This window comes from Leptidea sinapis, chromosome 24 (assembly GCF_905404315.1).
Source record: "Leptidea sinapis chromosome 24, ilLepSina1.1, whole genome shotgun sequence".
NCBI lineage: Eukaryota > Metazoa > Arthropoda > Insecta > Lepidoptera > Pieridae > Leptidea > Leptidea sinapis.
Window position 1 is genome coordinate 5,402,006 of NC_066288.1, and position 17,388 is coordinate 5,419,393.

General features: G+C 35.6%; 1 protein-coding gene and 1 long non-coding RNA gene across 2 annotated transcripts in view; one reads left to right on the forward strand and one right to left on the reverse strand.

Annotated features, from left to right (window-relative positions):
- The first annotated feature begins 9,225 nt into the window (after window positions 1-9,225).
- The window catches only part of LOC126971577 (uncharacterized), a 41,966-nt gene continuing 33,803 nt past the window's right edge, over window positions 9,226-17,388 (forward strand). Inside the window, exon 1 of the mRNA XM_050817888.1 lies at window positions 9,226-9,614. Coding sequence (XP_050673845.1) covers window positions 9,557-9,614 — 58 coding nt within the window. The 5' untranslated portion in view covers window positions 9,226-9,556. The remainder of the gene's footprint in view (window positions 9,615-17,388) is intronic.
- On the reverse strand, window positions 13,477-15,841 carry LOC126971715 (uncharacterized). The gene is made up of 2 exons (XR_007730967.1): window positions 15,705-15,841; window positions 13,477-13,658 (listed from the first exon to the last, which is right to left on the reverse strand). It is a non-coding gene; the product is annotated as an uncharacterized LOC126971715 (long non-coding RNA).

Genomic DNA, 17,388 nt, shown 5'->3' on the forward strand with positions numbered 1-17,388 from the left:
TGATTCGGTGTTTAATGTTTCAGTAGTATTATGTTATTCGATAAATTGTTTTTGTTTAAACAAATACTTTTTTTTTAAAGACTACTAAAAAAACCCAGCGTAAAGTTGATAACTTGCAAATCAATTAGTTACGCATAGGTCTGAGGGCCTACTCCTAAAATCGATATTCGATATATCGTGGCATTAGTCGTGTCGAATCCTACTCTTAGTTACATCGTATTCAATGTCGAAACGATGATTGAACGAACGAAACATTATTCGATATTTTCGGTCCTAACCCTACTCTTACGGCCGTTCCCATTACTACCTTCTACTGTTAGTAATTAGCTGTCAATAATTTGAAGCTGTCCCAATATACCCGATACGTCATTCTTATCGCCTTATATTGGGACGCGTGAATTGCAATTTCCATAAAAACTTTATATCGCTGGTAAGCTATACGTCGTCCCATTGACAGACAGCGTGCACGGATAAGGTGAGTTACCGTCGACAAGTTTATTGGGAGAGAAAATTCAACGATACTTACGATTTCTTTCTCAAGTAAGAGATAGACTGAATATTGGGAATGGCCGTTAGTTGAAAATGTCAGAGACGAATAGTCGAATTTCACAAATAATCAAACGTCACTTTTACGATAATCTCAACGACACCTTCTAGGCTGTCGTTGCTATTATCGTTCCAAGTTGTATAGATATATTTGCCACACAATATACATACTTAATAAATATTATAGCAATAATGCGACGCAGTGTTATGGCCTGGCCCTAACAAAACCTTCAAAAAGCGACGTTGCTTTTCGAAGTTTAACTATTGTAACAAGTACAAAATTGGTTGTTCAAATAGTTATGGAGAAAATTTTATCTTAGATCATTTATACGTCTAGATAGACTATGACAGCTGTGGAAAGGTTGAAAAAAAAAGAATTTAGAGTTAATCTCTTATTTTGAGCAATTCACGCACACTAACACAAAGTGTCATACAAATCGCGAGTGTAAGACGTAGCTTGTCACGCACACTACACTAATATTCCTGGCCTGTATTTATCGGTTGTCTAACAGCGAGACTATCTAGACGTTTAAATTATATAAGAATTTGATATATAATATGATTGCGACTAGCTTTTTATGGTCTAGGTTTGTTTTCGTGTGTGATATTGATATTTTAATTACACTAATATTTACATATTACTGTCAAAGAGGTTTATAAAAGTGGAGTATGATAAATATTTAATTCGAGGAGTGATTATTATTATGCTAATCTATTTTGAATATTCATTTTATAAATATGCCATACATATTTGAGATAATATTTATAACCCATATGAGTTTGAAAACTTCACTACACTTTTGTTGACTGTGTGGTGTAGTATATCTTCTTGAAATTGTATATTATACTAGCTGACCCAGCAAACGTTGTAATGCCGATATTAAAATCGCGATACAAAAGTAACTGTTGATCGTAGATGGGTGAAAATTTAAAGTTGTATGTATTATTTAATGCTGACAGGCATTTCAAAAAAATTAAAAAAAAAAAATTCGTGTGGACCACCCTTAACATTTAGGGGGATGAAAAATAGATGTTGTCCGATTCTCAGACCTACCCAATATGCACTCAAAATTTCATGAGAATCGGTCAAGCCGTTTCGAAGGAGTCTAACTTCAAAAACCGCGACATGAGAATTTTATATATTAGATGTATTGGCGAATATTGCCACAAAGCGTATATGAAAGCGTTATATCTTAAGTCAAATTTTGTTCATGATACCACTCAAATTGACGCAAAAAAATATTAAGAGTTATTTTTTGCCCATAAACCTAACCTAAAGCCTTATAGGAGCTCCAGCGACAGTTTATTGAATACCCGCAAACAAAACACATACCTATACAAAACTTTGTTTCTGAAATATCTCTACACACGCCGCCTACTTATGCAGTAGGAAGATAATTGTTTCAATTTTAGTGTCGTGTGAATCATATATAAGTTATCTTTTGTTTTCAGTATTTTTGGGTTTTCTTTTATTCAAGGCAAAAAGTTTGATTCTTAAATTTTCGTCTTGTAATATTTAACACATTACATGACGCTATTTTTAGCATTATCATTTAACTCGTTAAACGTTAACGTTTGACTCTACCTCTAATCTATGGAAAGCTAGGTAGATAAAAACAATAAATTACCACCGATTTCGTAATAGTCATTAAATTATAATATTGAATATACTTATATTTAAAAAAAATACTTATATTTATATTAACTGAATTTTGTTGGACTACCCGCATATTGTTGTTAAATAGAAGAAAATAGATATATCTATGCAAAAATCGACAGACATTAAATAATAAAGCTAAATAATTATGTAGCTTATTTTTTTACAATTATTTCAAGCCCAGTATTGTTAATGGTGAATATTTTGTGAAAAATGTTAAATTTGTATTTAAGAGAATTTGTATTAATAAAATCACTATACGTCTAGATAGACTATGACAGCTGTGAAAACGTCGAAAAAAAAATGAGTTTACGGTTAACTGAGCAATTCACGCACACTAATATAAAGTGTCATACAAATCGCGAGTGTAAGACGTAGCTTGTCACGCACACTAAGCTAACATTCCTGGCCTGTTTTTAACGATTGTCTAACAACGAGTCACTCTATCTAGACGTATAAATCTAAGAATAAAATAAATACATAAATATTTAGATGACTTGGAATATACAGCATTTTAAGAAAATTTAAATACTGATAATTGAAAAGCTTTTGTTTGCTATAAGTTTTGCATTCATTGGTTTTGTGTGAATTTCCGCTTTGTTTGTTTCTTCTATTAAGGTACTTATGAGAAATTAAATTGTCCTAATAATTACTCGTACGAAATTGTTTTCTGTCTCCGTGGGGGGTAGGCTCATAGTACACTTCCATTTGCAAGAGTTCCGCCACACTTGCCTGGCTTCTTCCAGTATCATCAAACTCCTGACCTGGTCCCAGCACATCTCCAGTCAAGTCCTGGAATGTAAGCATAGGCCGACCATTCTTAACATTTCCAAGCACATTTGCTCTATACAATGTGCGTATCATTTAATTTTGGAAAATCATACAATGACCACCACCGTACCAGACGTTTAAAAGTTTTGTTTTACTTGAATAAAGTAATAATTTATTGAAATTGCTAATAAGTAAACAAAAGCCATCAAGATCAATTATTTAAACAACCAAATGAATATTAACCCCACCTAAAACGCCTACAACGCTCCTTTGATTCCTCTGGTGTTGCAAAAAGTTAGTATATGTCATGTGAGCCTAATTTACTATCCTATCTCATATAAATGATTTCTATTTTCTTGAAAATTAGTACCTGAATTAAGTGCTAAGCTCAGCGCGCGACTGCGTTCACTCTGCCATCAGTACATCGTGTGATTTAAATTATATATTATACTGTTTGAGATGTAACCGTAAGCGCACAACAAATAAAGTATTATCAAATTTTGTGTGTTTTATTTCATTATCATTTCTGTTTAGGCTTCTTTACCACTGAGTTCAGGCTCTTTTTTGAAAAAAAACGATATTTAAACGCTTTTTAGCTTTGATAATATATTGGATGCAGCACCTCACAAACTAATTTGTTATGTAAGTATATTACAGCTATTGTTAAATACTCATTGTTTTTTCTTTACTTATAGAAATTACAATAGGTACTGTGAGACAGTATTCGCGACTGAATACTCTTCTTCTTCTTCACAGCAGTCAGTTCTTTAAGCGTTTCCTTGTTGGACGCCGGTCCTCGACACTTATCTATGCGAAATATAGCGGCACTAGGCCACTACTTCACGCCGGTATTCTGTGGGAGTGTGGTAATTAACCCGGACGAGTCTGGGCCTCATTGTACTGACGTCATAAGATGGCAGCGTGACTCTCCCACTTCTAAAAAGCCCTTACTCGCCTCATAAAACCTTGGGCCTGGGACTCCCCTATTCTTTTTACGCCCCGGGGAAACAAAGCAAATGTGTGATTTCAAAAAGTGGTCGTTAAGTTTCTTGTATGTTCTCACGAGCTCTTCTTCCGAACATATCAGATAGATTTAGTAACTTAAATGAAATATTTATAACGATTCAAACGCGCTATAGTTTAGGTTTTATCTGACTTTGAATGACCTGAAGGAGGCCCAACTAAGTCTAAGTCAGTCTATGCACCCGTGTGTCAGCGGGTAAAGCGCAGTAATTGTGCCATACAGCCTTCTATGAAATATGCACTAACTCTAACTTTTTACTGCAACACGTTAGCGCGTGCGGATGCGCTAAAATGCCGCAGTATGCTTTTAAGAACTGCAAAAATAACCATTGTAAGGTAAGGAGGTTCCAGGTGTCTTTCTATTTCTGTATTCTTTCTTAAAACATTGTAAAATAAATATTTCGTCGTTCAAATTGAAAGAATAAATAATGTTGCCTCACATCGACAACCGTTTCCCCGTTCTCAGTCAGTCAATACTGATGGAACAGGTCCTATGTTCAGTACACACTAGTTAGTTAACAGACAAAAAATAAGGTTGATTTTTGTTAACACGATCACATCATGGGTGCAATTTGGCCCAACCATGCCCCAACCACGGGGCATAAAGACCAAAAAGACTTTTGAAATAATACACACTTGAGAGCTTATTCATTTTTGATGATGTGGTGAATTTAAAACCCGGATGACTAGTTTGAAATTAATGCAATTTTGGGAGAAAAAAAAAGATAATCTATTTATAATAGTGTATTCTATTAAAACAAGACTGGTAAAATGCTCTTTGGCCTTGAGACACTCCGTGTCTATTTTTAAAGACTTCCGTGCTCTACTGAAGCTAAAACTTACGTGCCAGATAAGAATATGCATAAGGCCGGATCTAGATAAAACGACAGTGAGATGGAACTTAGTGGCGAGGTGAGTAAAATAATGCGGGTTAAGCCTAACAGGCTCATAAGGTGCCTACAGAGCAGGGGGCCTACCATGAACTCGTATTGCGATTCAATTAACAACCTAAAATGAACTGCTTTGCTAATTCGTACCACAACGTGATTAGAGCTATCTAAATTAGGTTGCCGTCAAATCAACTTATTAAATCGTAATCATGTCAATTGAATGTCAAAACTGATATCAACTGAATCGCAAACTGATTTAGTTCGGTCATTCATTCGTACCGTGAGGTGTTATTTCAACCTAAACTGGATAGCTTATTTGTCAAAGTGATTCGAAAAAAGTTGCTACTTCCTTAGAGGAAAGTGAATCATGTTGTTAATAACTTTTAATAAATAGAGAAAACATACAGAAAACGAATTTTATTGATGAAAGATGAGATGAGAGTACTTTATTGGACTTTTTTGTAAAACAAAATACTGAAAATAAATACCAAAAATGAAAATACTAAAGACGAGGCAGCCTATAGCCTACAAGAACGAACTAAAAAAAAGTGTCAAATCAAACGTCAATGGAGGTGCGTTCATAACTCGTTATTTTTACGAAAACAACTAAGCAAACATTTAATTTGTAATTCAAAGAACTATATATATTTATATTACTATTATTTAATAAGTACAAAAAAGGGCTTATTGGTTTATAATTTGACGCTATAAAGCGATTTTAAATTTTATTTGTAGTATTTTCTATGCAAATAAAAACCGCTAAAATCATATCATTTTAGGTTTCGAAACGCAATTTTATTTCGTTCATTCTTCTATACGATCCAAACGCCATTCAGTAAAAGGCACTTCATGGTACGAAATTTAGTGATTCAGCTTAGGTATCTAAACTGAACTGATTAGCATCGATTATTAAAAGTTGACGGTAGGCCCTCTGGTATATCATGCATGAACTATGGAAATGAACTAAATGTCACGTGTGTGTGTACTCTATGTATAGCGTCTATATTATGATTACAGGTATGGGGTGATTGGTACATTTTAATTTTGTATATTGGTTTTTTGCATCTTTTCTGAATTTCACCACACGAAATCATAACAATTTAATATGTAAGCAAAACAAAAGACGAATATTCGTTTTCTTAGGAGTGTAGGTAGAGTGCTATTACTGTCAAACTAGCAGTAAATTATAGTCTATAAAGTTACAAAACACAAAATCTCACTGACCTCTAATATTTGCCACCGGACTGACGCGGCGGCTGTCAAGTGCTTTTGTGCCTGTTTGATATTCGCCATTTTGGCGCTGTTGGCCATGTAGCGAGAGTCTGCGGAACTAAAACTAGTGATGACAACCTCAGCTAAACAAACATCGATAGGAAAACATTTTATAAAAAACTGTGTACGTTTATAACGTTGATTCCTGAAGTATAAATAACACGGAAAACGACCGAAATGAATTCAAAATGATACGTCAAAATTAGTTCTCTGGACGCTTGCGAGTTCAAGTTGGCGCTTCAAATAAGCACGAAAAATTTGCTGTCAAACATAATATGGAACAGCCTGTCCAGTGGTATTTATACATGTCAGTGCAAATTATAGTCACGAATAATTACATATTATTAATTGGAGTCATACCTAACACTGCCAATAAACAATTAAAATTTGAATTAGTTGTAGAGTCTGTTGTACCGACTTTTCAGTGTCCTCAACCTGTTTTCAATTGTTTTTTTTTTATCCTAAAAAACAAATGGTTCATATCTAAATTATAACCAGACCATACTGGATATTGGATTCAAAGTCATATTTTATAATAACACTTCTGACGTTTGTTATTTTTTACTGGGTCTGTCTGACTATCGAGTCACGCAATCCGATTACATTCTTTGTTGAAAAAAATTTACATGACAATAACAAACAACATTAACATAACAGATCGCTTTTGTAGGTCACTTTATAAATGGTTGGGGAAAAAAGATTGAACATGAATGCTGTAAGGACCTTGCAGTTGATTGTTTTTTTAATAACGTACCTATAGCTAATATTAATATTTATCTTTTAAGTCGTGACCTCGATGAAAAGCTGTCTTTTTGTCCCTGTTACGAGGGACAAAAGTGGCCAATTATCTCCCGGCAAGACGACTTTTGTCCCTCGCACCAGGAACTAAAAGCAAGCTTTTCATCCAGGTGGGAAATAAAAGTTGGTGAGATAAGTAGGACATTGCCACCCGTGATTGTCACCCTCGTATTCGGCTCGGGTATCAATATTCCGCGGGCGAGAATGACTTACCCTTCTCCCTAGGTGCGTAATATACATATATATATAAGTACCTAGTACATTATATAAATAAAAGTGCTTAAAAGGCGAATTACTGTTTATATTATTGTACTATTACAATGAGTATATTCTTTCCTTATATACAAAGTAACATTACAATGCTGAAAAAAGGATAAACGACTACCTTAGTGGCGTATCTACAACAGGTGCAATCTGCTGTTCTGGAGGTCTCTCTTGTTATCCATATGTGAAAAGAAGGATTTGGCTCTGTGAAAAAATTCTCAGTAACAGCGCAGAGCAGACTCTCAACATCAGAATGTTGTGCCTGATATGTGTAGGTAGGTACGACAAAGGGCTCACCCCCATTGTGGAATCTAGAAATGTAGCCTCAATTGAAATTCAAATATTTTTATTCAAAATAGGACATCACTTATTGAAAGTAAAAAAAAACTACCACACAATCCATAATTAATGCCTCAGGCCTGAGAAGAATGGGCGCAACAAACTCAGCGGGCTTTTTTTTCATCAAAAAACATGTTTACAAAGTAATATTGTACAATTAAAATTATTATTTAATAGCCTGCGGGCGCGGCGGTCGCTCCATTCTCAATTTGTGGTATCATTAAGAAAGTCATTTATGTTATAGTTACCTTTACCACACAAATGTTTTTAACAATTCTTTTGAATAACGTAATACTTTTGTTTTGAACATTTTGTTAAAGCATATTCATCGCCCCACAAAAGACTTACTAACTCGACTTGGCCGAGTAGTAGGCATTATAAGCTTACGTCTGTTCCTGGTGTTATTATTATGGTTATGACAGATTCTAGCCAATTCACTTATGTGCCTATTGACAACAGACTTAGTAAATGCTAGGTAATCACCTACGCCCATGATTAGCTATAATCTACATCACTTATAAAGCATTATCAGGTCAATAAAACTATATGTTTTATTATGTACACAGGCGTTTCCCGCACTAGTTTTGAGAGACTCCAACCAGCTATATCGAACTGCAATTACCTATCTAATTAATTAATTTCATAAACGAAAAAGTGTAACGTGTAAAAACTGGTCCCATAACTTATTGACACACTTTTACACAAATTATCTTGCCCCAAACTACGCAAAGCCTGTGCTATGGGATGCAAAGAACAATACATAAACATCCATGACTCGGGAAGCAAACATCCATATTCATCATGCTAAATGCTCGCACCATCCGTGATTCGAACCCTGGATCACTCGCTCTAACATGTTTTGTGTCACAGAACAGACCAAGATTGAATTGTTGGAATCATAGAATACACAGGGACATAACATTACTGCATAGAGTAACTATGTTGTTCCACATCCCATAATTACAAACTCTCAGCTGCAATCTTTTGGAAGATTAGGACGAATCATGCAATCTGCGCTTGTTAGTACTCATTTATGTATCAAGACATTCTTCGTAATTTATTAATCATAATTTATTCAACGCGGAATAATACACGGTGGTAAGTACTCGATGCGCAAGATCCCCTGGAATCGAAAATGAGACCGAAAGGGGGTTTGTTCTACAACTCACCTCGGCGAGAAATTTCTTGCAAGAATATAATATAATGGTGCAAGGCCTGGGACAGATCTGTTGAATCTACAGCAGGCTATAGTATTTTCCAAAACGACACGAATTAAGGATCTCCGGAGACCATCTGACTCTCACCTTAAACGTTGGCAATATCCGTCTCATTGTAGCTTTTGATTGAATAAAAATTTGCCTACATTAGAATTTCGCGAATCCTCAATAATTGCAATCCGCAGAACGACGGAAACAAGCTTCCTTATCATGAAGCGCAATGCAAATTAAGTTACGAAACAAGCAAATATGACGGATGGTTAACAGTCATAATATGAAATTACTGTTTATCAGCAGGCACTCATTACCAGAAGCACGCCCGTATGCCGTAATACTTGGACCCGTAATAAAACACGACGTCGAACGTCAAACGAGACTATTAACATACGTTTTCACTATCGTTGACTCGTCATTCTATTGTAAATTGTCTGTAAACCATAATAACTGCAAGGTCGTGAGAAGGAGTGGGGTTCTTCGCGGCTGCATTTCATTTCAGTGATTGCTACTTAGGGCTATTACGTACAACTATAACAGTTATGTAATATAGTCTTTTGTCTGATAAAATATGGATTTTCGTAAGCAGAAAACATAAGTGTAATAATTCAACAAGTGTCGGTTCGCGGTTTATTTATTCAGCTGAGAGTTGTAACGTTCGTAGAAATGTGTTTGAGATTCTTTTTTCTCAATGGTGGTACTTAGTGGACAGAAATTGGAGTGGTCGTGAAGAATTTAAGTGCTAAAAAATACTGTAAATATACCGTATATGAAGTGCGTAAACAATGTATTTTTGTGTTTACGTTTTGTTTGAAATACTCCTGGTTTATTCCTTTTTGGATTGTAAGTATTTAAGCTACTAAGTAATTAATTGTATTTAAAGATTATTAAGTATTATAATAATAAATCCTATAAAACATATATGCAGAATTAGAAGTATATTAAGCATGTAATTTAACACCAGAACGTTTGTTGAAAGGTTATTAATTTAAACTTAAATATGTTATTATCAGATTTGCCTTAATATAGCTGTTAGGAATAATATTATACCTACCTATAGTTTACTTTAAGTACTGTCAATAACTGATTTAAAAAAGGAGTTTAATTATCAAATCGCATTATTCCTTTTAAGTGTGTTTCCTCAGATATCCTAACGGAAGATCCCTTTTGAGCAATTCCTCAATTTATGGGATGTTTTCCACAACAAATTTAGCATTTGTAAACAGAAAGTATTATATTTTTATGATGTGGAAATCATAAAAAAGACCTCAAGTAAAACTTTTAATTATAAACATTCCTTGGCTGGCAACAAAATAGGGACTTTTAATTAAAAAATTAAAAATATATTTACTTATTTTCTCTTACAATCCCTCGGTACACTGTTTAGAGATATTTAGACATAGTTTGAATTGTGAGAGACCAGTGCTTGAAAGAGAGAGTGCAGAGCACATGGTTATTATAATGAAATGGGATAAAAGGAAATATATTATAATGAAACTTAATACAACATAATTAGACGAAGAAAGTACCGTATTGGCGTGCAGGAAAAACGGGGGTAGGATAGAAGAATGAACGGAATTGAATCATTTTAAGGATGGCTCTTTGAGCTCTTTCTACTGTTGATTTCAGCTGATAGCTGAAATCTTGCAACAACTCCCTCCTCAATACAGTAAGAAACTAGAGATTCGCACAAGGCATGGTAACAAATGCTCATAAATTTAGCATCTGCAGCATGCCGAATATTTTTAAATAAGGCTATCAGTTTACGAACTCGTGTATAAGTTTCTATAATGTAATCAAATCAAATCAAAATCACTTTATTCATGTAGGTCACGGAAATGACACTTATGAATGTCAAAAAAATATCTACTTATTGAATCTACCCCTACTTCGTAAAGGGTTGAGCTAACGTAGAAGTAGCAAGAAACTCATTGCCACTCTTTTATATCAAGATTTACATTTCCATAGATTTACAAATCATTTCAATTACAATATAATATGAAAATGATGCAACAAATAAAACAAAAATGTGGTGGTGATGATGCCATAACGTGGATTGGAACTTCTTAATGAAACCATGTATCCTAGCTGCATTTGGCTTTCTTTAAATTTCCTTTATTAAGATTTAACTGGAATATCGTGTTAGTTACCTGTTTGTACTTCAATTATAAATGTGTACTACATACTCATATAACAATACTCGCTAATTAAAAGTGTCAAATATTTTTATATAATATTGATATTTTCAAATTCGGTAACTCAAAAATTTTACAACAATATTCTCCACAAATTTTTAAGCTAAAAACATATACTTGATAATATGTACCAATTATTATTGCCAGAACTATGTTAGTAGTTGCAGTAAACGATTTAAGTATTTTTCTGATGGACGACAACGTCAATGCATTGCGTAATGAAATCTATATTATAATAAAACCGTAGAGTCCACGTGTCTGTATATAGATTTTTTTTTTTTCAAAAAACAATTGGCGATGATAAAGGCAGTGTAGCTGAACTCAAAAGTACAAATTTAAAAAAACGTGGCCTAGTGGGAGTTGGACTCGCCGATGAAGGCTTTTTATATTTGAGTTAATTGAATGAAAGGTGAATAGCGGTTTACGATTTATGACGTATTAAAAAAACTACTTACTAGATCTCGTTCAAACCAATTTTCGGTGGAAGTTTGCATATAAGTACATCATATTATATATTTTTTTTGTTTTTTCATTCTCTTATTTTAGAAGTTACAGTTTGAAGTTAAGGGGGACACACATTTTACCACTTTGGAAGTATCTCTCGCGCAAACTTTTACAGTTTAGAAAAAAAAATTTTAGAAACCCCTCTTATATCATATTTGAGACCTATCCATAGACACCCCTCACCCTCACCTCACCACCTTTTTGAGTTTCAGTTATTAGTACGGGGAACCCCCAAAATTTATTGTTTTCTTCTCTATTTTTGTGTGAAAATCTTAATTCGGCTCACAGAATACAATTTCTTACCAAGTTTCATGATTATAGTTCTTATAGTTTCGGAAAAAAGTGGCTGTGACATACGGACAGACAGACATGTACAAACGAATCCAAAAGGGTTCCGTTTTTAGCCATATGGCTACGGAACCCGAAAAACCGTTGGCAGTCTGTTCTTTGTGTTCGTTTATCTCTTGAATTACTGGACAGACTTTGATGAAACTTCAGCGTTGCCTGGAGCAACAGTAAGGCTGTATTTGATCAAAATCACTGCACTGAGAAAAAAATTATGTTGCTCTGTGTTATTTATACATATAGAATCAACGCAATAAAGTACACAATAATTTTTCGTAAATAGTTTCCACCATCTATCGATGTTTAAGGAGGTTTTATCATCACTAGTTTTCGTACCGCAGACTCTCGCTACGTGGCTAACAGCGTAAATGGCGAGTATCAAACTGGCACAAAAGCACTTTGACAGCCGCCAGTCCAGTTGAACATTGTAGAGGTCAGTGAGCTAGTCGTATAAAATAATAGTAAGGTTCTTCTTGGATAACCTGATTATGTTAAGACTAGTGAATACTTCGCACGAAAATAGCGATCACACTAAAAGAGTTTGACAAACGTTTATAATTAAGTAGTTAGCGCATCCTAAGAACTTCTGAGCGTAGTCGTTAAGTAGCAATACAACAAATTACCACTGGGAGGCTCCTTTGCACAGGATGCCGGCAAGATTATGGGTACCACAACGGCGCCTATTTCTGCCGTGAATCATTAATGTGTAAGCATTATTGTGTTTCGGTCTCAAGGGGCCGTAGCTAGCAAAATTACTGGGCAAATGAGACAAAACATCTTATATCTCAAGGTGACAAGCGCAGTTGTAGTGCCGCTCAGAACTTTTGGGTTTTTTAAGTATTCTGAGCGGCACTGCATTGTAACGCGCAGGGCGTTCTATTTATCTATAGTGGTACGAGTAAACATCAGGCTTAAAATGGTTTTAGAATTATTCAATTTTATGAAGAATACTAAATGGAAGCTATAGCATTCCAACACAAAATCTTAGAGATATATTAACCAGAGTAGTTATGAAAAGACACTCTTATAGATTTATTATAACGTTTGAAATTTTCCAAACCACAGGTGATAAATACTTAGGTAATTAATTCCGTTCAAATTATATACGCTATTATGATTAACGCAAGCAGATAACGTTAATCGATATCTAGTGAGTATTTATGTTAAGCATGGATTTCAGAGTTTATTTTTTAATTTCGAGTACTGGGATGATTTATAAAATGAGATTGAAATCCTTCTCGACCCTAATTAATAGTCTAAGAGTCCGTGAATCCCGGACCTACGTTATTTTATAAAAGCTGAAAGATTGTCAGCGCAATTACCACATTCGCACAGAATACCGGTGTGAAGTTGCGGCCTAGTGCCGTTATGTTTCGCATAGGTTAGTGTCGAGGATCGGTGGCGATAGATTTTACCCCAGGAGAATACCGGCTCTACCGGAACCGGAGAATCCCTCCCCTAGCATTCTCGCTCGGGCTGTCCGTAGTAATCTGGGGATGCCACAGAATTTTTTTAATTTTTTAAAGGCCGGCAACGCTCCTTTGATTCCTCTGGTATTGCAAGAGAATGTGGGCGGCGGTGATAACTTAACACCGGGTGACCTATACGCTCGTTTGTCCTCCTTTTCTATAAACAAAGTCGAGATAAAATAAAATAAACCAATGTGTCAACGTATTTATTTTTCAATTCGTTTTTCCTTTTTCGCGGTCAAACATAGGTAGGTCCCTCTTACTTTTACTAGCTTCTTTCCATCTGCACACGAGGGCTTGAAAATATTTGCATCGGATAGCAATAGAGTAGCTAATATGAGCACAAGCACCATCCAAAAACGGAGAAATAACATCTGGAAAAAACAGAATATGAGAGTTATACTCAAACAGAAGCAGGTTTTAAATAAATAACTGAAGTTTATTATTACTGTGTTTTTATGTATTCGAGACAGACTAGGTATAAATCAAATCAAATCAAAATCACTTTATTCATGTAGGTCACGGATATGACACTTATGAATTTCTAAAAAAAGCTTATTGAATCTACCACCAATTCGTAAAAGGTTGAGCTAATGAGAAGAGGTAACAAGAAACGCATTGCCACTCTTTTAAATCAAGATTTTAATTTTCATCGTTTTACAAATCATTTCAATTACATTACATGTAAAGTGATGCAACATACCTACATACCCAAACGTCAAATAGTCAATGCCTTACACGAGTAAGTCAAAAAAGTAAATGTAAATTAATAGAAAACAAAAGTTATTGTGTACAGTAGCTGCATCATCCACACACACCGTAAAAATGATCCTGCTCTGCGTTGCACGCGATCAAATGGATCGAGCTGATACTGGGATGCGCCAGAACAGAAATGACAGCAATACTCCATATGTGGCTGGAACTGCACTTTGTAGAGCGCTAGAATGTGGACCAGCTTAAAGTATTGCCGTGCTCTATTTATGACGCCCAGCTTCTTTGAAGCCAATTTGGCTATGCCTACCCTGCAGATGACCACGGAATTGGCAATCACACGAGATTTCGAGACCCAGAATTCCCCGAATTCCTGGGCGAGGCTTTAAGGAAAGTGTTATCGAAGAGCGGTGATACGACAAATGGGGTTTTTTGTGGTAAACGCGCAAACTTGAGTGTTTTGGGGGTTAATTGGAGAAGGTTCAATTTACCCCATTCCGCGACCTTCTCGAGAGAGGACTCGATAGAAGACACAAGTTTCTCCCGGCACTGGTCAACGATTTCCCGAGAGAGACCTGCATGGCCCGTGTATACGGCATCACCAGTGCTGTCGTCTGCATAGCAATGTATGTTGGAGGTGTCCAACATATCATTGATTTGCAGAAGATACAGTGTTGGAGATAGCACACAGCGTTGAGGTACTCCAGCGTTCACGGGCTTCGGGTTCGAGCAATAACAATCGACAACGACTTGTATGCTGCGCCAAGTGAGGAAGGTGCAGGACCACCTGTTTAAGGTCTCGGAAAGCCGAAATGATGGAAGTTTTGGAACGAGCGCCTTGTGCCATACCCGATCAAAGGCCTTCGCTATATCCAGGCTACCTGCCAGGCCGATCTATGTGTTAGGTATACCAGAAAATCTCACCGAACATGTCGAAAGCTGTACTGTCTGTGTAAAGATTAAAGACGCAGGTAACTTAAAGCTGATTTAATCTGTTAGTGGCTGTTATATTTATCTACTGATACAATTACAAACAAAATACATCTTCCACGTTTGTAGTACGTGTTGTTACGTGTAAAGCTGTGGAATGAGCTTTCTTGTGCGGTGTTTCCGGGACGATACGACATGGGTACCTTCAAAAAAAGCGCGTACGCCTTCCAAAAAAAGGGCCGGCACCGCTCTTGTGATTCCTCTGGTGTTGCAAGAGAATGTGGGCAGCGGTGATCACTTAACACCAGGTGACCCGTCCTCCTATTCCATATATAAAAAAAACAATTATAACTGCAGCAAAAGAAAAACGTTTTGTCGTCTATAAAATAACAGGAAACGTCGTATCTATTAATAATCTTATAATGCAATAGTAAGCAGAATTCAAACACACTGATATATTCTACTCGTACGTTTTGTCTAGAATTTATCACCACAAAACTTACCAACACACTTAGCAAGGACCATGACATAAAGTATGTATCATATTTTATGTCATGGACTCAATAAAATATTCACCCAAGTACATATATGAATGATAAAAGAAGAAATCGGATATTTTAATACAACTTTTAGTTCTGTATTGAGGCTATCAAATACGAAAAGAAACTAAACCTTGATTGAATTAAAAAAACATTCAACAAACTTTAACAGCAAACCGAATTAAAAAGTAGATAATTATTTTAAATGTGTATTTATAAATTAAGAAAAATAACACTTACAGTGATGATTTTACGTGTTGATTAGCCTTATGTGTGCAGACGAACTGGTTTCTTACTAGCAATCGGGTTTTGACCCGAGCAAGCGATAGTTGTGTGGAGCAACCACACAAATATCGCTTGCTGGGGAAACATACAAAATATTAAATTAAAATGCATGATTTTTGTACCGAATGCATGTAGGTAGTATGAATCTTTAAAAATATATTTTCTATATATTGAATCTATTGCTTTGAGAGGTGATAGGAGAGTGTTCCCCGGGGCAGTACAGCCACCATAATACCTACAAGAAACCTTGGAAACCGAAACAATATTGTAACCGTTTAATACTTAAGTATATTGAGATATTTTAATATTTACGGCTTATACAGTTTTTATTATTTAACAATAAAAGATATTGTTAAATAAACCAGCTAAGAACTGTTTCTTCCACAGTCGAGCACAGATTATTCACAATAATTACGAGCATTCAGCGTAAGGTCTGCCTTTTAGCAAATAATTTAAATATAACACTACAAGTGTTTTAGTATGATTGTGTTCTCGTAGTCTCGTGTTGTTTCGAGTCTTGCGGAGATAACCGGTTGACCTTTGTCGTTTTATATTGCATTACGACAACATCATAATTGTTTCGAATTGATGATTGTTGGTGACGCTTAAAATTAAACGGCACTTCTTGCTTCTCTACTCTTCTTCTTCACACACACACACACACATCAGGACGTTCCGCCACACCCACACACATTCTAATATTATAAATGTGTATGTGTTTGCTTGTTTGTTACGCGTTCACTATTGAACATTTTGAAATTTTGCATACACGTTTTCTATACCCCTGAAAGGTACATTTTATCCCACACATTTTTTAATGGAAAAGGAGGACAAACGAGCATACGGGTCACCTGATGTTAAGTGATTACCGCAGTCCATACTCTCTTGGACTACCAGCGTTGCCGACCTTAAGTATGTGAACTTGTAAACCGATAACACATTGGTACCTGGCGGGCGAGGATCGAACCGGAGGCTCCGTGGCGAGAGTCAATATTTCAACCTATAGCGTCACCATTTAAGGCGACACTAAATGCCAGCGACCTTGAGCGATATGAGTTCACGACTGCCGGACCGCCATCTATGTAACAAGCCAATATTTTCAAAATTCTTGCATGGAAAACTTAACATTTAAACAGGTGCAAACAGTTTATATGCTTACAATCCTCGTTATTCATTACAAATCTGAATAAAAGTGCAAGCTATAAGAATAACTTTTCTGATAGTAGTACTAAACAAATGCGTCATGCTATGCCAAAAAACTTGTTTTACTGCAAAGAAAAGTGGTAGTTCAAAAAGGCTCTGGAGTGTTAACTATAACCCACAGCAAGCATAAGCAACCTACAAATAAGACTTAAGGATATTTGTAACAGGATTAAGTAGTGTTCATAGCCCGAAATGCTATATTTTCATCAAAAAACTTGTCTGAAAACACCTTGTTTGCGTGTTTTCTGCTGACCCTTCGCCTTAAGAATTTCCGAATCGTTGAGAAAAGAAGCTACTAGAATCAGTGGGAGCCTCCTTTGCACACGATGCCGGCAAGATTATGGGAACCACAACGGTACCTATTTCTGCCGTGAAATAGTAATGCATGCATGCATGTTATGCATTATTGTGTTTCGGTCTGAAAGGCGTCGTGGAA